This window comes from Phaethon aethereus (assembly GCF_964289735.1).
Source record: "Phaethon aethereus genome assembly, chromosome: 6".
Classification (NCBI taxonomy): Eukaryota; Metazoa; Chordata; class Aves; order Phaethontiformes; family Phaethontidae; genus Phaethon; species Phaethon aethereus.
Window position 1 is genome coordinate 41,768,772 of NC_138580.1, and position 26,385 is coordinate 41,795,156.

General features: G+C 43.2%; 1 protein-coding gene across 1 annotated transcript in view; it reads left to right on the top strand.

The window, feature by feature from the left end:
* Nucleotides 1-1,277: 1,277 nt before the first annotated feature.
* TRPM8 (transient receptor potential cation channel subfamily M member 8) overlaps nucleotides 1,278-26,385 on the top strand; it is a gene marked incomplete at its 5' end in the record, with an annotated part of 41,743 nt that continues 16,635 nt past the window's right edge. Inside the window, 15 exons of the mRNA XM_082001878.1 lie at nucleotides 1,278-1,376; nucleotides 2,963-3,036; nucleotides 5,712-5,868; nucleotides 10,562-10,739; nucleotides 11,097-11,269; nucleotides 12,446-12,620; nucleotides 13,669-13,736; nucleotides 16,353-16,550; nucleotides 18,933-19,035; nucleotides 19,813-19,931; nucleotides 20,275-20,565; nucleotides 21,708-21,803; nucleotides 22,654-22,783; nucleotides 25,311-25,456; nucleotides 26,209-26,321. Coding sequence (XP_081858004.1) covers nucleotides 1,278-1,376; nucleotides 2,963-3,036; nucleotides 5,712-5,868; nucleotides 10,562-10,739; nucleotides 11,097-11,269; nucleotides 12,446-12,620; nucleotides 13,669-13,736; nucleotides 16,353-16,550; nucleotides 18,933-19,035; nucleotides 19,813-19,931; nucleotides 20,275-20,565; nucleotides 21,708-21,803; nucleotides 22,654-22,783; nucleotides 25,311-25,456; nucleotides 26,209-26,321 — 2,120 coding nt within the window. The remainder of the gene's footprint in view (nucleotides 1,377-2,962; nucleotides 3,037-5,711; nucleotides 5,869-10,561; nucleotides 10,740-11,096; nucleotides 11,270-12,445; nucleotides 12,621-13,668; nucleotides 13,737-16,352; nucleotides 16,551-18,932; nucleotides 19,036-19,812; nucleotides 19,932-20,274; nucleotides 20,566-21,707; nucleotides 21,804-22,653; nucleotides 22,784-25,310; nucleotides 25,457-26,208; nucleotides 26,322-26,385) is intronic.

Sequence of the window (26,385 nt, forward strand, 5' to 3'; positions counted from 1 at the left end):
CATGTAAACAACACTGAGTCAATCGTGCTCCCTCTCAACATGAAATGTTTTCCAAAGTATTTTGAAAATAACTGTAAAGTACAAATATACAAGTTTTTGTGGAAACTTGCCTTTTCTTTCCTGCTTTGGGGTTTGCTCACATCATGCCCCATCGTTCTATTTATGACTACAGCTTCCCGCTGCCTGTGCAACTCCTACTTTGTCGTGTCCCAAGTAAAGTGTTTCACACTTGCTAGTTTTTGGGTCTTGGAAACTATATATTTATGCAGGGATGCTTCATGAGAGCTGGAGCATGCGTGCTCCTGTGTCTGGGAGGAATGCTTTTTGCCATGCAGTGGTAGTTATCACCTGAGAGCATGCCCAGTGTACACAGGGGAGGAAAAGGCAGAAGAGAAAACGGTGTTGGAAGGAGAAGTAGAATTTGAGCTCAGCATGTTAGCTGGCTGGCAGCCTTCCTTTCAGGAAGAGACCTTTTCCAGTATTATTTGGCAAAGAAATGTAAAGGGAATTGAAGTATTAGCTGTTAGCTAATAAATAAACAAAACTTTGTTTTGTGCCTGGATGCAAATGAAGCGATGCTCCTTCAAGCACATTATGGTCCGTACAGGTATCTGCTCTACAGGGCAACTGAAGTGTATTTGCTTCCAAAGGTGACCTGTTAACTTTTGGATCCAACAAACTTTAAATCCACTTACTCTTCAGGTCATGCATGTTGACTATCCTTGTTCCAGGGGTGGACATAGACCTGAGGGATCTGTGTTGAGGTGCTGCATCTACTCTGGGCTTCTGGCATACTGCCAGACCAGCTTCTTTCTACACGGCAGTTTTGCTCTGTGATTGAAGTGTTTCTTCTTAATATCCCCTTTAATTTGTAAACACACTAGATTAGGGACTGCTCATTGTATGCAAATGTTGAATAGCACAAGTCCTTGCACACCTATCGGAGATGGAAAGGGAAAGAGAGTTAAGATATGGCAATGAATTGAATGGGATGGCATATAAGGTATGTTCCTTTTTCCAAGCATGTTAGAGTTCTTTTGGGAGTGGGGAAAGAAAGTGGAAAGTCTCTTTGTGGTATGAAAAAAGGGAAAGTATCTTCCCTGAATGTTAGTTTCATGTTTTAGGAATCAATGCGCTTCCCAATTCTTTATGCTGGATTCAAACAGCCTCTCCCTTGCCTTCCTAGGACACTAAGTGTCCTTGCTTGTTTTTTATGTGGTGGAAGAAATGACCATTGCTCCTTCCTCTTCTCTTCCACCACGTTCTTTCAGGTTTCGATGGGCACCATGCGACACCGAAGAAATGGCAATTTTGAGAGTTCCAGACTCCTGTATTCCAGCATGTCTCGCAGCATAGATGTGTCCTGCAGTGATGCCGTGAGTATCTGGTACATCCTTGATACACTTGGGGGTTGTCTTGGGAGTGGGCCAAGGTGGTTATGAATTAGGTCATATCAGGAGAAGGATGATTGATATATCAGTTTTCCCTTTATAGAGAAGTTTTCCTAGCCAGTGACCCTTCCAGCAGTAGCGATGCTTTGTTGGCATGGTAAAAGTTGAAGGATGCACTGCATTCCTTTTGATCCCCGTAACTCTTTGTTGTCCGTTCTTGGTCACTTCTGGTTTTAAATCCCTTTTCACATTTCAGTTAGAGACAAATCCTCTGTCTTTATAAAGAACAACCCCAATCTCTTCACTCAACTTGATGGTAAAGGCAGACAACATATAATTATGTTGAACGTCCCTTTCAATCCTTAATGATTTGCTGATCGCAGCGATTGTCTGGCAGATTTCTTGCTTCTGATGGGCTTGCGAGAGGCCTAATGACTAGCTCTTAGGTCTTTAGCAAGTGGTTCCCCCTCCCTTTTATTTTTTTGGTCTTTGCATCCTTGTGGCTTTTACTGGCTAATTATATTCCCTTCCATTTTCTTTGTTTTGGATATTACACTTTTTATGCTTTTCTACCTGGAATAACTTCTTTTAACTGCTGTTTAACTGCAAGTGTTCTGTCAAAATGGTAACCTAAACTATAGCTCTATGTCTTCCATTTTCATCCCAAGCTAAATCTTGGCTTGCAAATCCAAGCTGTGCTTAAAAACAAAACAAAAACCACCCCAAACCTTCAAACCTTTATCAGCAAGTGAGAATTTTTTTTTTTTTGCTTTCCTAGCTTTCAGAGGCAGATTAGGAAGGAATTTGCATTTCCCAAGTTTGAAAGCTTCCCCTGCGCTTGTGGAGTCTCAAGGTTAATATGAGAGTTAATGGTTAAACAAGCCAAATGGAGAGACTTTGCATTCCTCTCGGCTCACATAAAGCATGACTGTTTTGTTCAAGTTGTTCAGGTCTCCTGCTGGGGTCTTTTTGTGTCAAATTAAAATAACCCCTACCCAAGAGGACGTTAATGTTGTTTTTTTTTCCCCGGGGAAGAAACAGTGTTTGCCATAGTCTTTCAAGCAGTATCTGGACCACTTAAGCACTATTTAAAAAATATTGTCAGTACTCTAAGTGATTCAGCATGCAAATGGAAATGCTCTGTAATCTACAGATGCCTGTATTGTGGCACTGAATTCAAATAAGACATTTTCGATGTGGGTCTTTTGGATTAAAACCTGAAATTAAAATAGGCTCTCCAGCAGCTCCTAGCACATCAAATCTGTTTTGCTGTTCAAAGTTTTTTCTTCTGGAGGGGGAAGCCGTACCTTTTGCCTCTTTAGTATATATTGTGCTTGATATAAAAATACTGATATCGCATATTTTTTGGAATGCCTATTTGTGATTTTTAGTAGTCTTCTGTGTCCTGTCAACTCCCCTCAGTGCTTTCTGGTTGCCTCTCACCATCCACTTTGAAAAAGGAGACTTGTTGCAGCAGTTTTCTTTGTGTTTAACCGGGCTGTGCTGTTACAGAAGTTTCTTCTGTTTTATGAGTTATCGGAAGTAAACTTTTTTAAAAAATTATTTTCAAGGATTTGGTCAACTTCATCCAAGAAAACTTTAAGAAGAGAGAATGTGTCTTTTTTACAAAAGACACCAAGTCAACGTAAGCAGACATTTTTCTCTTGTTTTACAGGCATGGGGAATTGGGAACTGAGGCTATTTCTGCCTGCGAAGCCGTGTGGCAGGGGTTGGGCAGGGAGCAAAATTTTTGGCGTTTTGTTAAGAGTCTGAATCCAGCAATGCAGCCTCACCTCAGTCTTGCTTGTGCAGCTCCTTTCCTTGTCACTGCTTGTTTGGCTCGTTTGTATATGCCTGGGCTTTTCTACAGTCATGGTTAAAAAAGCTGGAAGTCTAATGGTCAGCCAGGCACCCTGGGGTGCTTCTCCCAGCTCTAGACCAGTGCTTTCTGAACCACTTGATTGCACACCCCATCAGCAAAACATTTTTGAGCATTACCCGCAATATATGTTTGTTTACAGACTATGTACATCTACTAGTGTACTAATATTCTGCAGAATATAAAACATACACAAAAAAGAGCAATTAAAAAAAGGATTAAATAAACGCTATTTTTATTCTTTTAGAAGTCTCATCTGATTCAGTTTCAGCTGCTCTAGAGTCTCAGGAGTTTGTGTAAAAACTGGAAACACATCCATTTGAGTTGCTCCACAACTAACTTGCTGCAAAAGTAGGGGTCTGACCTTCACGCTGACTCTGTCAGCATGCCTTCCAGCAGCTCTGTTAAGGGGATTTAACATCAAATACCCTGTTTCAAACATAATCATGGCAATACATAAGTGCTTTTAAGGATTCAGTTCCAGGACTGGTATTGGTGTATAACAATGTATGGATGTGTCGGGCTTTGCATACTTTAAATTCTCCTTTTAAACCCAAATCACAAATTCCATGCACAAGCCTTTGCAGCAGAGAGATATAGCCGCTAGGTTTTGCTCAGGCTGATGTTCTCTTAATACAGGCTATTATACATGCTCCGTATTCAGGGACAAGTACTTATGCAATGTAAGTTTGAGGACCATAACATTACTTTTGGTTTTCTTGGTGTTTCTGTAATCTGAGGAGAAAAGTGATCGAATGAATGCAGCTGCAGAAGTCCTAATATAGAGCTCTGAGGGATCTCAGTAACTCCATTCTCCTCTGAAGCAGGGAGGAAAAATGCCTTGGAGAGAGGAAGGGAAATGAGTCTCATTTCAGAAAGTCTTACTTAGGGTCCTCTTCAGCCATCTGAAATGGGATGTCTGGCAAAGGACCAACAAAAGATGGAGAGATGGTTCTTAGCAGCTTCTCTACCTGCAAGCCCACTGGGAAAGGCTTGCACGCCATACTTCTTAAGTTGCTGGGTTTTTGTCTATTTTAGGGTAAGCTGGTTTTATATGCAAGCTACAGCTGAGTAGAAGAAACCATGTAAGGTTTCTCTTGTTCAGAGAGGCATGCTGTGATTTACCTTTGCAGCAGTCTTCACAGGAGAGCATTGCTCCATCTCCTATGTGCAGTCTGGAGGCTAACTATAAAGGTCACTGTAGGCACACAAATTAATGTACTCCTCTTAATCCTTTTTGGCTGATGCATTCCCTCCCCCCCCGCCCCGCTATATTGCTGAATTGCACAGTACTGTTAAAAGCGTTCTTCCTCTTGCTTTGTCTCCCCATCTACTTTTTTTTTGCTGTTAGCAAAATTAACGTTGTGCAAGTGTTCACCTGATGTTGCTTGTTACCTTAGAGTGTGGGGGCCACACTTGCTCCCTCCTATTGCTGCTGATGCTGCTTATTGCTCTTGGTTTCCTGTGCTTATCGGACAGTCCCCTCAAAAGCAAGGACCCCATCTTGAGGAAGCAGGGATGTAGGCTATGGATAAGGTTTCATGGTCTGTGCTGCACCTTTTCCTAGAAAAAGAATTCCCCTAGCTTTCCCAACTAGACCTGCACAACTCAAGTACAGAGTCTTCCTCCCCTTGATGCAATTTCAGTGTTGGTGAAGAGGGCATCGGTAGTGACCGCACACCATGCCGTGAAGCGGACAGGGGTGCTGGTGGGGCAAGTGTGCTAGGGACACAGAAAACTGCCTGCAAAATCTGCTCAGAGACCAGACATCCATTCTGTCTTGATGTGAATATGTCTTGGGTGTGCTTAGACACCAGTTAGGCCCTGGGTTTCCATGGAAGATTATTACATTTAGTAGTGAGTTCTGGTTCATTTTCTTCATCTGTGTGCAGAGTTGTAGGGTTTCAAATGAAGCTCCTGGTGACCCAGCTTGGTTTGTGATAATGTAAGAGGCCACATAGGTAAGGGCCATCCAGGAGTGTCAGCTCATCTCTCAGCACAGACTGGTTCCTGAGGTGTACTCCGCTCCATTGCCCGGAGCTAGGCAGAAGCAGACTGTGGGAGGAGGAAGCATGACTAGGTGCTGGTCTCAGCTGAGAGTTGGTTCCTCTTAGCTGTTCTCTTGTCAGGTGGCAAATCCAAGTAGAGTCCCAGGCACAATGGGGTCCATAGCTCCACCTGCTTGCTTGGCTTGTTGTGTTTGTACAACCGTGATCCCAGACTTTGCAGTTGATGTCATTGCTATGCTAGGCACCCTATATTCTACTGGCTCCAGGTTTGCTGCAGAATAACACTTCTTGGAAATGTCCTGACTGAGCAGAGGTTTTGAAGGTGGTTTCAGCTGTGAAAAATTTCTGTCTCTTGTTAAACTTATCAAAGCTTACTTTTCTCTGCTCAGGATGATAACCATGGGGTTTTGTGCCTATTCACTTGTCTTTCAGGGGCAACTTATGTAAATGTGGATACCCTGAAAATCAACACATAGAGGGTACTCAGGTTAACACCAATGAAAAATGGAATTACAAGAAGCACACTAAAGAACTTCCTACTGACGCCTTTGGGGACATTCAGTTTGAAAACATGGGAAAAAGAGGAAAGGTAAGTGATTGTATTAAGGGTATGCGTCAGGCCCCTGCTGGATGTGCCGTATTCAGAGTCCTGAATCCAGCGCCAATGGAAGCCCCTGAAACGCAGGGAAGGTGAAGCTAAAGTAGATTTTATTCTCATGGGAATGGGAGGAGTTAGGCTACAAAGGATACAAGCTGATTTCTCAAGCCCTGCTAATAGGTAACAAAGAATAATTTCTTCCGTGTTGTTTGTTTCATAGGCCAATGATGGGAATCAAAAGAGATGATCTGTTTCCAGGCATGGCAGAAGAATGGGTGAATGTGGGTGATGCTCAGTTATTGTTTTTCTTTTTTTCTTGTAGGTAGTTTTATTGTAATTGCCCTGTAATACAATTCTGAAGGTCTTGGGCTGGGAGGAAGTAATTTTAAACTAGATCTGTCTCTCACTGGGACTCTGTACCCTGACTATATCAGTGTGCAGTTACAGTGGCCATTTTGTAGTCCCCGTCTGTACTGAAATGTCATGGTGTTGAGGAGCAACTTAGTGAAAGTTACTTTACTGGTGAAACCAACATGATAAGCTCCAGTGCCTGAATGATCAAGCCCCTGATAAAGATGCTTTGTTCCTGACTGTCTGACTTGAACGCCAAGACAAGGCTGGTTTTCGGAGCGTTGCACCTTTCTAGTGTGGACTAACTTATGCTTTGGAAAGAAAATGGTGTGAGAGTGCACACCAGTGTAACTCTTGGGACAGGAGCATGTGTAACATGCTTTGCCTTTGAAGGCACAGCAGGATCCATGACTATAGGGATTTCATATCTTTAGGGGTGTAAGACCTTTCTTCAGAGGATCTGTACTCTTCCGTGCAGGAGCTGCACCTACCTGCTTGATACTCCATGAAAAAAATCACTCGTGCTTCGTGATGGCTTTAACATTGCACAGTATGTCATTCAACGCTTGCCTACAGAGCTTGGTGACCTATATTCCCTTCCTCCCTAGCTGCTCTATGTGCAGATCATTGCAGTCTGCAGATATACAGTGCTCCTTTCCATACAGTTGTATCTTATGCCTTGGATTGGACACTCTGAAGGATGTTGTGAGATGTTGGAAATGGGGCTTGTATGCCCTGTACCCTCATAGAGTAATTTTGTTTGGAAGGGCTCTCCAGAGTTCTCTAGCCAAAACTCTTGCTCAAAGCATATCTGCATAGACCAGCTTGCTCAGGCCCATAACCAATTGAACATTGAGTATTTCCATGGGTGGAGATCCTACAATGACGGTGGATTTGATGGGGATGTAAGGTATCAGTGGAACTTTAGAGGGTTTATTCTGTTTCGTTTTTTTTTAGCCTGTGTTTTTACTTGGTGTGGGGACAAGTGGAGGGATGGAAAGAAGAGAATAGCTGGTGCTGCTGTTTCCAATGATTTATACTGATACTGTGTGAGGAGTCACATGTGGCTGAGCTCATCTGCCTCTTCTAAATGACTGATATTTACTGCCAGTGCAGCTTGCTTGAGACAATCAAAATAAATGAGGAAAATCAAAGCATGCTATGTAAATTAATTGGGTTTGTTTTATGCAAAGCAGCAGAAACGAGGCATCTGGGTGGGAAGTAAGACTGAAGGTTTTGAACCACGCTTAAACAGATCCAAGTACTTCACACATTTGTTGATATGCATATTTTAGCTTCATGCTGCTGTGTTTTAAGCTGCTGTGTACCTTTACTGAATGAAGAAATGATTTGCTCTATTGCAAAACTTCTGAGCTGTCAGAGCTTAAATGTTCTTTCCTCACGCTGTGTCCCCCTTCCTACCCTGGAAGTTGGTTTGGGTGCCCATAGGTTTTTTCGTGAGGACTCTTAAGGCCACTGTGCATGTTTCAGAGCATACTTTGTTCAAATGCTGTTTGCAAGTCTGCTAATCCATCCAATCAGCACGTTGGCTGGAGTTACATCTCTAGTCCGTATTCTCATTCCCTATATTGCAAGGTACCTGCTGGTCTTAAGCATTGCAAAATGTTTTCTCTTGATCTTCTGCACAGTGGGGAGAACTTCAAACCCAAGGTAACGTAAGAGTTACAGACTATTATCAATGAGGGATGGGAAGTTTTATACCCCTCATTGTATTTGTTAGGATAGATGAGTCCTAAAAAGTCCTGAGCAGAAATATTAGATGTGAACACACCAATAAAATCTGTACATTTAGTGAATCCTGCTTGCACTCTTATTTTTGCAGTGTTGCTCAGATTCTGTAACATCCAAGGACGTGGCAGTTGCTGTGTTTTATGTTCTGGTAGCCCGCAATCTGGAAAAAATGCTTCTCCTGAATACCGTTCTGAGATCAGCTGCTGAAATACTTGGCATCGCCTGTGTTTGAGGGTTGGATCGGTGATGGTTGGGGTGCACCAGCCGGCTGTACCAGGAGATGGCACCGTTGTACTTCGGAGAAAGAAAGTGGCTGAACCGAGGGGTTCACCTGCTTCAGTGGAGCCCGCAAAGGGCTCTGGAGGTAGCAAGTGTCAGATGTATAGTTGCTGGTACATCGAATAAAACCTAGGTGTAACTGAAGTGTTTGCAGTTATACACCGTGATGATGCATGAGAGAACGAGATAAGCAGCATGGGCAAGGCAGCTTCAGCATCTTTTATTTGGTACTTGCTTTATACAGGTGAAAACGACTTGGATAGATGAAAACAACTGGAAACCTTAACTGTTGCTGGAACAAAGGTAGTCATACAGGTACACAGTACTTGTGTAAAGTAACTTGCTCTGTAAACCCTACTGATAACACAGACTTGCTGTGGGGATGGCTTACCGGTTCTGTGGAGCAGTTAATGTTTCTGGCAGGCTCCCCTCCCCTGTGAGGCAGCCTTCTCCTGAAAAACACCCAGGGCTTCATGTGGCTGATGCTTCTGAGAGCAGAAGCTGTGGGAGTCCCTTAGGTCTCCTGTGTAGGGCTGGAGCCTGCTAGGCTTCCTCTGTGATGTGCTGTTCTGAGCCAGATGCAATAACTACTCCTGGGAACCTATCATGGAACAGATGAATGTGTTCTTTACTTCAAGTTAAATGCCTCTCAAGATAGGACATTTCTTCCCCAAATGAATCCCCTGGTTTTGCTCTCCTGTGAATACTGAGCGATCTATACAAAATCCACTGTGATTCAAGTCCAAGTTACTCCTTTTCATCCCCTGGTATGGGTTGGGTAGCCATGGCTGTCTCCCAAAAGTCCATCACACTAAACAGTGATGAAGTTGCAAAGGGGCTGTTAAATAGCATAGCAAAACAGCCAGAGAGCTTTTTACATAAATGGAGAGATGGCAGGTCCACCTGAAGCCAGTTTATCCATCTTGTGTGCTTTATGGCATCCTCGTACAGTGTTCAAGCTTTACTACAAGTTTGATAAAGTTGTGATGTGTTAACTGAAGATGCTGTTATGGGTATATTTTATGATAGGGACACCATGCTCATGGGAGCCTGGAATTTGTAGCTATTCACATTAAAGCTTTAATAGTATGATCAAAATAAGACTGTAATTATTAGCAGTTCACTTACAACAATGCTACTACTAATCCATAATCCAAGCTATAAGTAGCTTTGTTAGAGTTAAAATTGTTATACCGTAAACTTCCTCAGTGTTGTGTTCATCTGAATCCCAGGGTCAGTCTTGGGAGTCTTGCCTGCCTTCCTCTAGTGGAAGGAGGGTTTGGAAGCTTTATGCTGATTCCTGAGGTCTTTGGAGGGACAATTTCTGTACCGATCATGGGGATCCCATCCTCCTTTGTCCTGGTGTGCCTGGAGTTATTTCTATAGATTTATCTCAAGACAGTCTGCTTATGCTCTTTCTTTTCAGTGGTTCTGAATTAGACAGTTCTTTTGGTTTTATTTATTTCTAAAAATAATTCTACCTGATTCACAAAGTTGCACTCAAATAGTGACCATTATTGGCCATTGTGGTTTGTTTTTACTAGCTGAGACCTCTGTCGTTTGGTGCCTGCATTCTTCCATGCCACCTTTTATTCTGGTCAGAAATTGTTCAGTCCGTACAGACTAACTATTTGTTACTGTTATAACCTAAAGCAAATCAAATGTAGACAATAGTTATTACACTGCTAGACAGCTGCTATCACAACTATACTCAGCTCAGGCCAAAGAGATCCTGAGAATCTGTACTCTCAGTTCAGTACAAAACCTGTGGAATTTTACTAATAATGGCAAAACCCATATTTCTGGGGCTACGCAATTTAGCTTCTGCCAAATTAAAAACATGTGTGGCAGAACATGATAGTGCAACCTGAGCACCGCACTACCGCCTGACCCCGCCGCCCAGCATGCTGGAGGTGCAGTTTGCAGTTTTGGGCTGAGCCTGGAAATGGTGGAACTGGGAGATCTTAGGGCCAGCAGTTATGTTTTTCACTATGCTGCGGGTCTGACACTAGCACTTCTGCTTGCAGTAAGACTGTGCCTTATCTCCAGATGTGAGATCTGTCAAGAGAGGAGATCACCTTGCAAGTTCTAGTAATGGGTGTTTGGTTGTAAGGGGAGGATAAAGATACTTTAGAGTAAGAAACAAAGAGTTAAGCTCTGGTTCATCATCACTTTACCCTTTGTCTACCTGATGTTGGAATAAGAGTGTACATTAGAGGAAAATAATGCAATTCCTGGTCTGTTCCCAGCTGTCACTATTTATCTCTTGTGTATTTGTTTCTCCTCTTTTCTCTCACCCAAGTACATCCGTTTATCATGCGACACAGACTCCGAGACACTCTATGATCTCATGACCCAGCACTGGCACCTGAAAACCCCTAACCTTGTCATCTCTGTCACTGGGGGTGCAAAGAACTTTGCACTCAAGCCCCGGATGCGCAAGATATTCAGCAGGTTGATCTACATTGCCCAGTCCAAAGGTAAAAACCTGCGTATGTGTCTGTATTATTTTATTGCTGCATAATATTTTTGGAGAGGTAGCAGCTCGAAGGATCAGCAGGGAAGTAGAGTATTCGGTTTGCTTCTGCTTGGCTGGTTCACTTGGGGCAAATGTGACCTAACCGTTTGGAAGTCACAGAGTCGAGAGCTAGTCATCAGGGTGCCCATGATAACATGAGGTTAATTGTGTAGCATATCCTTCGTGTTTAACTGAAGAATAAATGCCTCTTCTGAGGTAAGGTCTTGAGATGGGATTGAGTTGTTGTGTTTTAAAGGTAATGCATTAGAAGGGTGAGTATTCCACTACATTTTCCCCGGTTATTGCATGTTGTCCCCAGGGGCCTGGATTTTCACAGGAGGCACGCATTACGGGCTGATGAAGTACATCGGGGAGGTGGTCAGAGACAACACCATCAGTCGGAGCTCAGAGGAGAATGTGGTGGCTATTGGCATAGCAGCCTGGGGCATGATTTCCAACCGAGAGAGTCTGATCCGCAGTGGTGATAATGACGTAAGAAATGCATGTGGGTTGGTGGGGAAACAAAGAGGAGGCTTGGCTGTCAATTCTACACATTGTGTCCCAGACTGACCACTGCTCTCAGCAGTAACAGTGTCCGTGCTAGGCTGATGCTATCAGCGATGTGAAGACTGACTTGGGCGGTCAGTCAAGCTCTGCTTGTACGTTGTGGTAAAGCAGAGCTCAGCAAAATGCTTTCCAGGGCAATGTTAATGTAGAAGCATGTCTGTCTACTTAGCCTGATCTACTGTGTCCTAAACAATTCAACCTGGGATCAGCTTTTCCTCAGTGTAGGCAGCAGTGAGAAGAAACATCAGGCACTCTTCTCAGAACAGGAGGAAACTAAAGTCTTCTCAAGTTTGAGATGGTCACATGTGTCAGGCCTGGTGGGGGGACCAGGATGTGTTTTTAGCTATGGGCTTAGCATGTCTGTGTGGAAGTTCAGCTGCTCCAATTTCGTATCTGACAGAGAATTAGGGAATAACCCCTTCCACGGTTATTTTAGCTGCTGTGAAATCCCTACGCAGTAGCCTGTAGTGGGGATTCACACCTGAGTAAGACACGTACGTGCTGCTGCTGTAACGGATCTTGCTTATCGCTACTGTTGTCCTGTCTGTCAGATAACCTTGTATTTTGTCCACTAGATGTTACAGAACATGTCTAAAAACCATCCTGCTAGATAAAGAAAAGCAGTTTAATTTACTGAGGGTTCTAAGGAGGTTTGAGGGTTGAACTAGATGGTCTCAGGAGGTCCCTTCCAACCTAAAAAATTCTATGATTCTGTGATGTTTTGAAGGAACTTTGCCACAGATTTAATGTTTCTGGTGGCTGAAGGAAGCATGCGTTGCTTAACGGGATCTCTGACTAAACTGTTGCAAGTAACTCCCACTGCTCCCTTGGCTGCGGTGAAGTTTTGAGAGGATCACCTCACGTCAGGCTGCTCTTGCAAAGAAAAACTTGCCCTGCAAATGATTACGCTGTGATCTTGTGTGGGGTTTCTCTCACTGTCTTTTGTTGCTGTTGGGACAGCCATGAGCGATGAGTCAGGACATCAGACTCCTAAGGAGGAATAGTTGGTGGCTAAGGGTTCAGCTGTCACTGGCTTGTCCTTGAAGGCCTGTGCGTGCTCTGCCCTTGGATCTCTGTTAAGCGCTGTGCTTGTGCTTCTAGGGGTACTACTTGGCCCACTACATAATGGATGATCTCAAGAGAGACCCCCTGTATTGCCTGGATAATAATCACACCCATCTCTTACTGGTTGATAATGGCACCCATGGGCACCCGACGATAGAAGCAAAAGTACGAACTCAGTTAGAAAAGTACATTTCGGAGCGGGTTATCCCAGGTAGGTGTGGGCATCAGGTTGCAGACCTCCTTCTCCTTAGTCCTTGCACGCTTTAGGGCTGATACATGGTGATTTTCCAGGAACAAAAGAGTTGTGGTAGCATCCCTTGGATGCCGAGCTGGAAGGGATGTGTTAACTGTGTTGCATCTTGAGCACTTTCAGGAGCAACCGGGCTTCTTCAGAGCAATACCCCTCCCCTCATCTTCCTTTCTGTATGTGAGAATAGTCCTTTGTGGGACACAGCAAATGTTCCGTTTCAGCTATACAGCCCATCCCTCCCTCCCTTCCTGCTGGGCTCACTGTTGGAAGCTGACCCATCTACATATTTCCCACCTGGCACTGAATTCCAGGTAGCTGAAGCACAACTACACAGGAGCTGAAACTAGGCTTTTTCCAAAATTTTCATTTGTGAGAGTGATTGATCCATCTGAAACCTGCTCCTAAAAAATTTCTCTTTCCGATCCTTTGCCTAAAAAGGAAAACAATCAAAAGCCTTGTCAGGAAATCCTTAGTTGAAGAGTTTGGGTTTTTTTACTGTGTACCTTAGCTGAAGCATAATTGCTGTTTGTCATGACGAAACACCCCGAATCATTATGAAACTTGCTATGTCTCTTAAACACTAGCTCCTAGATTTATGGAATTCTTACCTTTCCTCTAAAATTGAAAATGTGAAGTCAGAGGTTCTGAATCTTCAACCTGTGATAAGAATCTTGCGTCTAAACTCAAAATGGTCAAAGCAGTAGGTAAATAGAATAAAATCACATGTTTTGGGGACTTTGCAGTTAGTAAAAATTATGACTGTGAGGAGATAAAACACATCTGGTGGAGAAGGGTGTCTGAAGCCAGCTATGCAGTGTTAGGCAAAACTGAGTTTCATTAAAACCAGGAAAAGCTGTTAATAGATTGGGCAAAATCAACAGCAAACTAGTATTGGAGTGTCTGCATGAGCTGCTTGGAAATTCTTTCATTGTACTCAGGAAAAATAAGTTGTTCAAATTGCATTAATGGACTGAATCTTTCTCCCTTTTTCTTTTGACTTGTTTCACAGAATCTAATTATGGTGGGAAGATTCCAATTGTGTGTTTTGCCCAAGGTGGAGGGAAAGAGACTTTGAAAGTAAGTTTGTTTCTTTTATGTATTTCCAGGAGTGACAGTAGGGACATTGGTCTAATATTCAAGACAGATTACTCCATAAACCACGTGATAAAGTAGCCAGTCCTATTATTTACTGAAGGTTGCCCAGCACTTGCTATAAAAAGACCTTGCTGGCAATTGCATTTAAGCTGGCAATTGCATTTAAGCTTACAAAGTTTGTTTCAGTTAAAGTTTTCTGTGCAAAGTTTCTACCTCAGGCTGACATCCTGGAAAACTTTTGGCTGAGACAGTTCACTTGTCTCAATTTTTCCATAACAAATCCAGCACAACAATGTTTTTCTTATGTTTATTTGAGCAGCAATCAGAAGAGTCTTCATCGGCCATGTATCTCTTGATCCTTTTTGTACAAATTTGCCTAAACTTATGTTTGGGAAAACTTGGCTTGCCCATGTTCAGTGGGGATTAGTGCTTTCTTGTAATATACAGGGAAGATCAGCTTGTGCTGGAGATGCTCCAGCTCAGAGCTTGCTCTAAACTGACTTTTGACAGCAGCAGTGAGGACGTGATGGCTCTGACTAGCAGCGAGAGGAGGTCCGTAGCCTGGGATGAAGGAGCTGGGAAAGGGTCTGGGTTTTGCAAGAGGGTAGGGTTCAATGAAAGGAGTATGTCGGTGTCTGAGTCGGCAAAACTGAAGCAGGGTGATGTTACTAATGATCTCCTTTGAAGAGGTGATCTTGGTACTCTGTGTTCTGACCAGAGCTATGTTGTTAATTTTGGGGCTAATTGAGGTTCTACCTGTCAGAATGACAAACAATGTGAATTCAAAGCACAGTCTCTGTTACCATTTCATTGCTAACGTTAATCAATTAGTCTGAACCACTCTAATTTCAGATCATTATCCCAGCCTCCCTGTACGTTTGCTGGGTGTTTTGGTTCCATTCACATGATTAATTTTCACTTTGTCCACAGAGAGATTGTAGGTGAATACAGATGCTGAGTTCGCTTTGTTAATCAGAGGTCCCAAGATGAAATGAAAGCATCCATTCAGGTTTTGGAGCAAAGCTTTACTGAAAGTGACATGTTGAATTGCCCATTTCTCCTTTTAGTTCCAAATTACCAGTGTTTAAGAGAGGATTTGGTCATCACAGAAGGAGCTGTTTCTATACGCCATGTGGTGTAGTGACTTGGGCAGCCTTGTGATTACAGGGATATTATGGAGACCTCAAACCCACTGTTAAGAAATGATACACAACACAGACTTACTAGCTATCTAATCAGAATGGATTAAAGCCTTGTTAAATCAAATGCATAATTCCTAGCAAGAGGTTCCTCTGAAAAGTAACTGGATAATAGTTCAGTTAAGGGTTCATGTCAGTGTCTTGGCTATTTATCGGTGTTACTAGTACACAGAGACATTTGTGTCTGCCTTCTCGCTCATTTGTAGGTGAAGCCATTTTCTCAAAGAGTAAATTGAGTCTCTGATCGGCCCAAAGTGACACGGCAGGTTCTGTGCTGTGGATGTCTGTCCTTGCCTTAATCTTAGCAGTGTTGGCCAGGAAAGACTCCTTTCTCAGCTTCTGTGACTGGTGCATGAAGACAGGAATTCGCTTTAGCAGAGGAGAAGTAAACTTGTTTCAAGCTTCTGTTTTAAACTTCCTGTGATGTAAAACATCCACTTTAGCTGGGCCCTTCTTAAGAAGACCACTTTGATCTAGCTGTCAAGAAAAAATATCTTGTTTTTGTCATGGTCCCATTGTCCAAATGACAGGAATAACGTGCTCACAGTTTTGATGACTCAAAGCTGATTTTGAGTCAATCAGAGTTGAATTTTTTTTTTTTTTGGTTGGTTGGTTTTTTTTGTTCTCATGAAGCTTTCTCTTCAGGTAGGTAGTAGATGTTCTGTCTTTCCAGTGGCTGACCATAACTTGCACTGACTCCTTTTGTACAACTTGCTGGCAGACAGCTTCTGTTCTGGTGACTGTTCTCAATGGTAGTGATGCAAATTAAGTCATTTTCTCCTGTTACGGTCTTTGCAACAGGAAGGCTAATGGTCCTTCCACTGTTATTTCAGCACCCTTTTTTTTTTTTTCTTGCTGACAAGCTGTGTACAACATTGCTATGTGAGAAATCACCTAAGTAGCTACTTGGAGACATTCAGTAACATTGGAGTTCAAAATTCTTATGGTGTAACAGAAGTGATCTCTGTCTAAAAGACTGCAGCTTGCATCTCCAGCAAATGAAGCCAGAGCCTTGCGCTCAGCTGTGGTGTTAGTTGAACAACGCTGTGCCATAAAACAGCTGTGACTGTAGCTAGGCAGTGTTGTAATGTGTCCTGAGTGCCATTTCTGCTTGGCAATTTTCCTGATCTGCTAATCAGCTCTAAAATTTGCCAGACGGTGATTTCTGTCCCTCAGTTTCTGTGGGACTCTTCACAGCCCTCTTTAATTAGTTGAATGCTGTTTTAAAGAGTTAGCACAAGTTATCAGTGGGTAGGAATAAAAATACTGCTCTGGACTGTGGGTTTCTGTTTTACTCACTTAAGTCAAACCTAAAATCTCTAGGCTTTCTCAATGAATAGTAGGCTCTAATGACACAGTCATGCTTCAAGTGGTCAACTCCCCCTCTCTGGCTCCCCAGTCTATCAACGTGGCCATCAAGAGTAAGATTCCCTGTGTTGTGGTGGAAGGCTCTGGCCGGATCGCTGACGTTATCGCTAGCTTGATGGAGGCAGAAGGCACTCTTGCTTCTTCATGTGTCAAGGAGAGCTTGCTCAGGTATCTGCCTCGCACCATTTCAAGGCTCTCGGAAGAGGAGACTGAAAGCTGGATCAAATGGGTAAGAGTATGCGACTGCAGAGAGCTATGGCGCTGAAAGTAGGAGAAGGGTGGAGGAAACAGGAGGTCAGGAGCAGCCAGTGACTTCCAAATCAGGGATGTTGCTCTCTGGTGATTCCTATAGGATGTAAAGGGCTCCTTGCCTTGACATATCCCTGAGGTGTGCATTTAATGGGATTTGAAAAAGAAAAATTCCGAACTCTTCTGTTTTACAGGGATTGGAACAAAAGGCATGGGGGATCATGCTGATTTGGAAAGGCAGCACGTGTCTCAGTTTAGGTCTGGGCACAGGAGAGCTAAGGCCAGATGTTTTTTAACGGTCTGCTCCCTGGATGCTTGCAATTCCTGCTGGATGTGTCTTTCGGCTGATGTGCTGGTTGGTGTTGCAGTTCCTGGAGAAATTGGATATTTGCTGAATTGGGCCTCATGCTGCTAAATCCTGCTGGATTGCTCAGGGACAAAGGGTCATTGCTGCTACCCCATGGCCTTCCAAATTGTAGCAATTTAAATTCAGGATTCTCTCATTTGTTCCAAAAGTTCTTGTCTTTCTTTCTGCATCCCTTAAAGATACTGGGCAAGACAGATTTCCCATATGGACTAGGAGTGGGATGTTTAGGACTAGAGGCTTACTGGGTCAGTATTTCGCCACAGCAGCATCTCCACCGGGACTCTGTTAGCGTTGACTTACTAGTACTGTGCACGTGGGATGCAGTTGAAGGTACAACATCGTACATACACCAGCAAATTCTTCTTTTGCTTTTCTATGCCTCTTTGACCAGAGGCAGAGCCTTCAGATGTAGTCACTGTTGTGATCCCACATGTAACTGTTTATTATGAGAGAGTTTTCTGGAGACTGGGAAAACCGGAGAAGTGACGAGAGCACCTGCTGCCTTGGGTTGCATGGGCCAGTCTCAGGAAACTCTTGCAACTCTTTGGTTACCTGACCTTTGGATGGACCTGGTTTTAGATCTACTTCTGTTCTTAATAGAGACAGAAGAAAATGGAGCTCCAGAAAAATCTTAATGTTCTGTTATTTTTTTAGAAGTCTTAGTTCCAACAACACTTCAGCTCACTGAACAATCCATTAACTTGAGCTAATTGACTTTCTCAATTAACTGCCCAATGCTTTATCCTGGGGTCTGATTCTGTTTTCCTCTCTTGCTTAATTATCTCCTACCCCTGCTCACAGGGGGGAGCAGGGAGTGGGAACTGATTGCATGTTCAAACCTCAGTCGAAGTTCATAATGGGGGATGGAAAATGTTATATTGCTTCCTGTACGCTGAAGGCCCCTTCTCTCAGCTTTTTTCCCCCCTTCACTTTTTTTTTTTCTTAATGAATGTACCATTGCAAATTGTTTGCAGGCCCCAGAGAGGAATTCAGACACTGAAACTTCCATCTGTATTTTCTTTTATATGAGCCAAACAAAGCTTGTGCTATTGAAGTTTCAGGAGCTATTGTTACTGGTAAGGTCTGAGTCAAAGCTCTTGGTCAGAGCTTGGCAGAGCAAGTCTCGGGGCAACCTGCAAGTTCCACTGGGCAACCTGCCCCACTTGACCTTATTTTGAGTAGTGGGCTTGGACTAGCTCTCCAGAGCTGTCTTCCAACCTCAACAATTTTCTACTTCTATAATAAGAAGCTTACAGGAAAAAGGGCAGAAATGGAGCATGGCCTTTTGCAGAGACAGTCCTGCAGAAACTGAGTCTGAACTTGCACTTTGACCCTGGGGGCTATGGTGTCCCAACCTGAAGAGGAAGAACTGCCTTCTGAGCAGACCATGAGCCTCTGGTTTCCAGCAGGAGCTCTTCACTGGGGAATGTGGAGGTGCTGAAGGCAGTTTTCCCTGTTTGGGAAACATGGCCACAATCTTCACAATTTCTGCTGAGCTGCCTTGGAACATACCTCATCCTGCAGTCAAGAACGGCGAAGATTATTTGTTTTCTATGTCCTAGAATGAAATTAACTTCATGAGGCTTGGTTATGTGAGAAATGATCTCCATTTTTGAGAAAGCACAAGATAGTAGAAGCTGGTCTGTAATACACTGATAGACTTTTGTTGAAACTTGGGCTGTCACAATCTGTTTTTTCTTGGAGTAGTTTCTGTTACTGAGATTGTATCTTTTTGGTTATGGTGTTCTGCATATAGGGAATCACAGTTATTTGCTGTGTGTTCAGAGGATAATTAATCTTGTACTTTGGTGACTTTAAAATAAATCTCATTATCTACTTCTATCTGGACTTGATTAAATTTTAACTGTACGTGGAAATAGGACTCATGAGAAGCAGCTCTGCTGCAATGTGAGGAGAAATTTCCTTTAAAAGATGCTCTAGATGAACTGCTAAACAGCCTAGATTGCTTTGAAATGGAACTTTTCCTTTTTGTAGATCAAAGAAGTCCTTGAGAACCCTCACTTACTGACAGTTATCAAAATAGAAGAGGCTGGAGATGAAATTGTGAGCAATGCCATTTCTTTTGCTCTGTACAAAGGCAAGTAATTGTTTTTCTGTGTCTTGTGTTTTAATAGATGGAAGAAGATGGCTATATATTTTCTCAAGAATATCCTTCCCTAGAGTAGTGCCATTTCTCTGGAGTTTAAGCTCCTGACACAGTGTGGAGCTTGTCTTCATCTGCAGTGGTGTGGACAGCCCGCAGCAGCATTATGGGATCTCTTAGTGGGTGAGATCAGAATGCGGTCCAGATAATCGAGATGGCATTCAGCAGAGCTTTGGAGATGCTGGGATAGCGTCTCTGAGAGTAACATGCCAGTATGAAACACGACAGGGAGTTGGTCAGGAAGCTGAGCAACCCTAGTGACTTGCTAATGTGAGTAATTCAGATCAGGGCTCTCTACTACTCCAGAGTAGTGAAGGTTGTTGGGCAGACCTAATTTTCTTGTCCGTGCACGGAGAGAGCCCATAAGCCTTGCAGCTTCTCATAACACTTCTTGTGTCGGGCTCCGTTGGGAATCCTGCAGAATTTCTTCTGTGTAGAGTATGCAGGACACTGAGGAGTCTGAAGGAAACGTTGTGCTGATTTTGGTTGATGATGTGCCCCTAGCAGCTTGTTTGTCGCCCATCTTGGACCATAACTATGTGTCTAAGGCTCCAGCATCCTCTGAAACCTAATCAAGATGATGTGCAGGAATCTGGAGAAAGACACTTGATAGGGGTCTTGTTGGGTCGAGTGTGAAAAGCAGAGATGAATAAGAATGCCAAGAAGCTCTTCTGTCTCTAGCCTTTTACCTAGAGGATTGTTCCTCTGCAGCTTTCAGCACCAATGAACATGATAGAGATAACTGGAACGGGCAGCTAAAGCTGCTGCTGGAGTGGAACCAGTTGGACCTGGCCAGTGATGAGATCTTCACCAATGACCGAAACTGGGAGGTACAGACCACTTCTGTCTGAGTACAGTGACACGGGACAGGGGATCAGTGGGAAGAGAGACATCGTAAGAGCAGCCACTATCTCAGCACCCTAACCTCTGTAATGATAAGTAAGAGTGTCTTCTCCTCCTTGTACTGACACCACTGATTGCAAAGGTTATCTGCCCTTGCCAGAAGTACTCTAGACCACCCAACAAAGGCAACTGCATACAGAAAAAACTGATTCTGATGAAAATGTGGGAGCATGAAGGAAAGTGTGGCAGTAAGCCACATATGTCAGGCCCTTAGGTAAGCTTTACATGTCTTGCATGCTCCCTAATATTTGCTTTTCCATTTTTCCCTAGTCTGCTGACCTTCAGGACGTCATGTTCACAGCCCTAGTGAAAGACAGGCCCAAATTTGTCCGCCTCTTCCTGGAAAATGGCTTGAATCTGAAGAAGTTCCTTACCACAGAGGTCCTTAGAGAGCTGTACACCAACAACTTCAGCAGCCTGGTCTTCAAGAACCTGCATATTGCAAAGAACTCCTATAATGATGCACTCCTCACATTTGTGTGGAAGATGGTTGAAGAGTTCCGAAGAGGTCTCAAAAGAGATGACAAAAATAGCAAGGATGAGATGGAGATAAATCTTTCAGTAAGTGATGAACAGGTTGATTCCACTGTGCATCCCCTGAAAGAAAAAAACCAAAAATTATGTTTTGTTTCTGTTACAGCAGGATTTGCTTTAATAGTCTCAGTCTTGTTTTACATTTAACGTACTGTCCCATTTTACAAATGCATGTAAGGGTTGTTTAACTATAAGAAAAATGGCTGAGTTTATTTGGGTGTTGAGTTAAAATATTTTCTATCAGAGCAATCGATGCTCTAGTTATGTTGTAATTTATACCAATGTAAATTCAGAGTCGGATACAGAGGTGCCACCTGGGCATGAGGAATTCGGACTCTTATATTTTGGTACAGACCCTTGCATGTTAAACCTTGCTTGTTGCAAGGGTAAGTCAAGCACCTTCTGACCTTTATTTCATTGCCAGGTAGAACCAGACTTCTTAGTTATCACAGCAGAGTAGGTCCAAACATCAGATCCACATCTGAGTTTCAAAACTGGAGCTTGGGCATCGGATAGGAAAATTTTGAAATCCGTTGTTGACTTTGGAGATGCAGTGCCACAGATGTGACATTCAGGGGAAGCTTGATTTGAAAATGCTCGTTAGCTTTGAGAATATCCACTAAAGGTTCTGGTTCTTAAAAGTTTTGTTGCTCAGGAGTAGTTTTGTGATGACTTTGCCATCCCCAGGTGCTCATTGCTCTAATGCAAAGAAGATGGTGGTATAGAAATTGCTCTCTGTTTAAGTTTTTGTGGAGTTCAGGGTCTTGCTTAAACACAAAAGGCATATCGATATAAAGTTAGTATTCCTTTTAGAGAATGTTAATCTGTGTTCTCTAAATACAAAGTCAAGCTGTGAATGAAGCTATCTGAACTGCATGGATTAAAGCAGAAAGTGACTTTGACCCAAATGTCCTTTAATGCCAACTTCAGGAAAAACAGGGAAGCTGATTCTTCCACATCAAATAGGAAAATACAAAGCTTTAATATAAACATAAAATGTAACCTAACTTACACTAGTGTGTGACAAGTGCCAGATAGCCAAGAGAGAGGATCGGTGGGCTGGCTGTAAAAGGAAGAAAATACGAAAACAGGAGAGTGGCAGGCTGGGATTTGTTCCAGTTGAAAACAGTTTGGTGAGCTTAGGTCTGAGGAGTTGTTCTTCCTTTCAGGATGAGTGTCCTATCACAAAGCACCCGTTGCAAGTTCTGTTTATTTGGTCAGTTCTTCAGAACAAGAAAGAGTTGTCTAAAGTCATTTGGGAGCAAGTAAGTTGAATTCTCCTTTATTCCTCTTTGCAAACAGTACAGTAGTGTTCCTTGTCTTTGGTCTGTAGGCCTTTGAAGGCTCTGGATCTGTCTTCAAACACAAAACCACAAGAGATAATTGCTAGATGACTCTGTAAGTAGGTTTAATATTACCCATTTTGTGTTTGGGTGTGGATTTCATACTTCCGTAATGTCACGTGTGAGTCAGCAGTCCAAGCTAGCATTTACCTATAGTGCTATGTTCTCATCTGTGCTCAAGCTTGGATGCTGAGTTCCCACCCATTCCACAATATGGATGTGTTCTGATCACAGGTATTTGACTGAAATCCACTTCTAATTTTGATTTGACGGTACATTTAGTGATGACTGTAGCAAATACGTAATTTGCAGGCTGTAAATGTGAGATTGATGCAAGCAAAGCTAATGGATGCCCCTGCTCACATTGGTCTTCGTGTCTGAAATCAGAGTGCTTACTCTCTGCACGTGTAGGTGTTCTGAATGGAATGGACTAACGTAGTCTGGGCAGTTCTGGGTACACCCAACTGGTCCAGACTGGTGGACAGTGAAAATGGTAGTGTAGCTCGTGACAGAGCAGACCTTCTTTGTGAATCTTCAGCTGGAGATGCAAAGCTGATATATAAGTATTAAACACAAGACCTTTGTCAGGCTGCTCTCAAGGTTGTTATCGAACCCGTACACTGGTTTTACCATTCGTTTTGTGGAACTGGATCTTCATTTCCTAGTCTTGACTGGAAACTGAGCAGCTGCAAAAAAAAAGGCACATTTTTAAAGACTGTGTCACGTTCCCTTTGCAGAGAGCTTTGCATGACTTAACTTTCTCTCTCCATAGACCAGAGGTTGCACTTTGGCAGCCCTGGGAGCCAGTAAGCTCCTGAAAAGCATGGCAAAGGTGAAGAATGATATAAATGCTGCTGGTGAGTCTGAGGAACTCGCTAATGAGTATGAGACAAGAGCAGTAGGTAAGTGCCTTCTTTAAGTCCTTTAGAAATTTAATAGGAGGGGTCAGAGATCAGGAAATGGTTTCCTTTCTTGGAACGTTACTGGTTTTAATGATCTCCAGGTCTGATGTATAGCAATGATTGTGTAGTGATGTTTTTATTTTCTGCAAAGGAAATCTGATAACGTGCTGGTTTTGTTCAGCAAAATGCCAGGCCTGAAATGCTGCCCAGAAATCCAGCCTGATTTTGAAAGAAGAGAAATGACATCTCAAAAGGAAGTAGAAAGCAAGCTTTATTTAGAAAACTAGATAGCCAATATTAAATGTTTCCCTTCAATGTCAAAATGTGGTTTTACTGCTTGGAAATCTCTTCCACACCATCTGTTCCCAGTAGCAACTGTGTGTCCTGTCTGAACAGCTTGCCTCCAAGAGTGGATGTTGTGGGGGTTTTTCTGGGTGGAGAATTTCTTTCATTGGGAATTAAGCTACCTAGCTCTAATGGCGAGGCTGAAGAAGAAGGGTGCCCAGAAATAGGAAGGAGAATATAGAATAAGAGAAGCTTTCTGCATGAGTTGGGAATAAGCCACCTTTCAAATTTGCGGGAGTACTTTTGGGGAGTGAGAGCAAATTGCAGGTAACAAGTGGATTGAATTCCTGAATTCTGAACTGCAAAATCATGTACCGTCCTTATTCCAAGATGACAAGCAATACTGTCACTCACTGAGAATGCAGATCTCGCTCAAGTTTTTTTCTTTTGTGTGTGATCTTCAGTTTCTTCATTTTCAAGGATTGTCAGTGATTCAGAATTGAGCTCTGCATCTCATGGGCTGGAGTGACCTAATAGTTTCTTATTTAATGAGGGTAATGAGTGACCAGAGAGCAGGGGGATGTTGGTTTGTTGGTTTTTTTTTTTTTTTTAGGACTTCTATTTTCTGGAGCCATAATGCTGACATTTCCGCGGTGTCTAGTTATTCTGCAAATTATTCAGAGAAACACACAAATGAAAGTCAGTACAGTTGGCAGATACCAGAGCAGGGATTAATTCGTAGCACTCACAACTTGACAAAGTCAAGCTTATCTGTGGTGCCCCCAGTGGTGCAGGACCTTGGTTCCTAAACTTGGAAGGAGATACAACACAGTGTTGCATTCTGGGGCTTTATTACAGGCTATGGCCTTGTTCTCTTGCCTGGTGCAGAAAACAGTGGATCTCTACCTGCATTGCTGCCCAGCAATTTGCTGTCACCACCCTAAGTTGGATTAGGTGGCAGCTGAAGAGTCATAGCCTTGCAGGTTGAACAGGAAACCATAGGAACATTGCTGGAAAGGGCTTCTGGAGGCCTCTAGTCCAATCTTCTCGTTGTGGTGGTGGTACCATCAGGACTAAATCAGGTCAGGCATGGCTTCATTTAGCCAAATCTTGAAAATCTCCGCAGATGGATATTGTTTTATTGCTCCTGAAAGCAGACCATGTTCGTCCCTTTTCTGGGACTTAATGGAGACTAGATTGACCTGTTGAGCTTGAGCCTTATTTTTATTTGTGTGTGTATCAGCAGAGCTATTTCACTATCTGCTAAGGAGTGGCGCAAAGCCACACTGAAAGTATCTTGCTTGTTACCAGAAAGTATCTCCTACGTCACAAGGCGAAAACTGCTTAAAGAGACTTTCTTAAAGATCTCTACATCCCTCAGGCCTGGTTATTTAGCAAGACACTGAGAAGTGAACAGGTCCCATTGAAGTCTGTCTATCAAGATCTATCTGCATATTGCAGTGTATGTGGTAACACCAGCTGAAATTATTGCTGTATGTGTGCACCCCTGCAGCTACGGTAACACGGCTGTTTGTGAATTGCCTGGGAAAATGCGCTGTTGGAGAGAAGAGCTTCTAGTGGAGGCTGGTGTGTTTTATAAGAGGCTGGACCGCTCTTCAGGGCAGTTGTGCTCTGTCACACATACACCGACAGAAGGGCCTTCGAGTGGGAAATGTCCAGAGCTGGAAAAAGATTTCTTTTTTCACTCTGTGTGCATTGTTAATGGCAAAAATCTATGGGCAGAATAAGATGCTCGTGGCTTTTCTAAAACAACTCTGTTTGCCATGCATTTCCCCATGAAAAAAGCATCAGATTCTGCCCTTATTGTTCAACCCTGCTGTTAATATGGGACTGCTGAGATTGACTCCAAGTCATTAGATCAGTGCTAAATGACTGAAAAGAAGATGAAACAAGCAGATATATAGAGTCATTTGAGTAGGAGAAGTTAATATTTTTTACTCTGTTTTTTAGTGCAAACACTCAACTTAATGCTCTCTCTGTGTGAGTTGATTTAGTATTAGAGTTTTCCATCCAGACATGAATTCTGTATGAAAGCTTAATACGTGCAAGTGGGGTTGTAAAGCAACGCACACATCATTTTACCGTGCTGAAAACGTGGAAAGAGTTTTTGTATCTGCATGCTTTAATATTACAAATATTATACTCTGGAAGTCACTGAAGATAATTGCACCCAAGTTGGTGGGAAGTTGGAGCTCAGTGTGGCACTACCTCTTTCCTCCAGAGCTGTTCACCGAGTGCTACAGCAATGACGAAGACCTAGCTGAGCAACTACTGACTTATTCCTGTGAAGCCTGGGGAGGGAGCAACTGTCTGGAACTAGCAGTGGAAGCTAAAGACCAGCAATTCATTGCACAGCCAGGGGTGCAGGTAATGGCCGTGAAAAGAAAGTGCACAGATTAGCGTAACTCTTGTGATCTGGGCAGGTTAAAGAAAACCCTGAATATTCTTGCTGTGAAAATGCTACATCCACGCGAACAGTCTGTGAAAGGCCAATGCTCAGACACTGTCCTCGTGGAAGTGAGAGCCTCTGGGTGAGGTTTCGCAGCCCTGTGAACGCTGAGCTTTGCACGACGGCAGCGTAGCTGTGTCCTGCAGCATGCTCACCAAACCGGTGTCTGCAGCGCTGTGAAATGCATCCCAGAGAGCACTGACTGTGGCTGGTGGGCCAACAGGGTGTGTGGCTCCTCTCCATGAAATAGGAGGTGGCTGATTTGCCCCCAAATGCTAAGTCAGGAGGGGAAGACTTGATTTAGAGCTGTAAATCATAATGAGCTGGATGATCGAACTGCCTGAAGTGACTTTGCCCTTGGCACAGCTCCCATGTATGCACAGTGTGGATGTACTGCCCGGTGTGAAGTGCCTTATAAATCAGGTTGAGCCCTGCTTGGCCTCACTTTGCACTCCTCGTCATGGAGACTGGCAGATGGCTGGACTAAGGAACCAGCGCACTGTTACTGGTGCAGAAAGCTTTCTGTATTGTTGAAACGGGAATGCCAGTTATTTTGATTGAAAGCTCCAAAGTTTTGGGGTTTTGTACTAAATCAAATGTCTTTCAATAGCATTCCTAGGTTATTTTGTTGCTGTTAGAACAAATAGGAATATTTTCTTCTCCCCTACAGAATTTCCTTTCCAAGCAGTGGTATGGAGAGATTTCAAGAGATACTAAGAACTGGAAGATTATACTGTGTCTGTTCTTTTTCCCTTTAATAGGCTGTGGTTTCATCTCATTCAGGTAATAAACTGTCTTCTCATTAGCAGAAGCGAAGCAAGTCAATTAATCATGGCATCATAGGGCA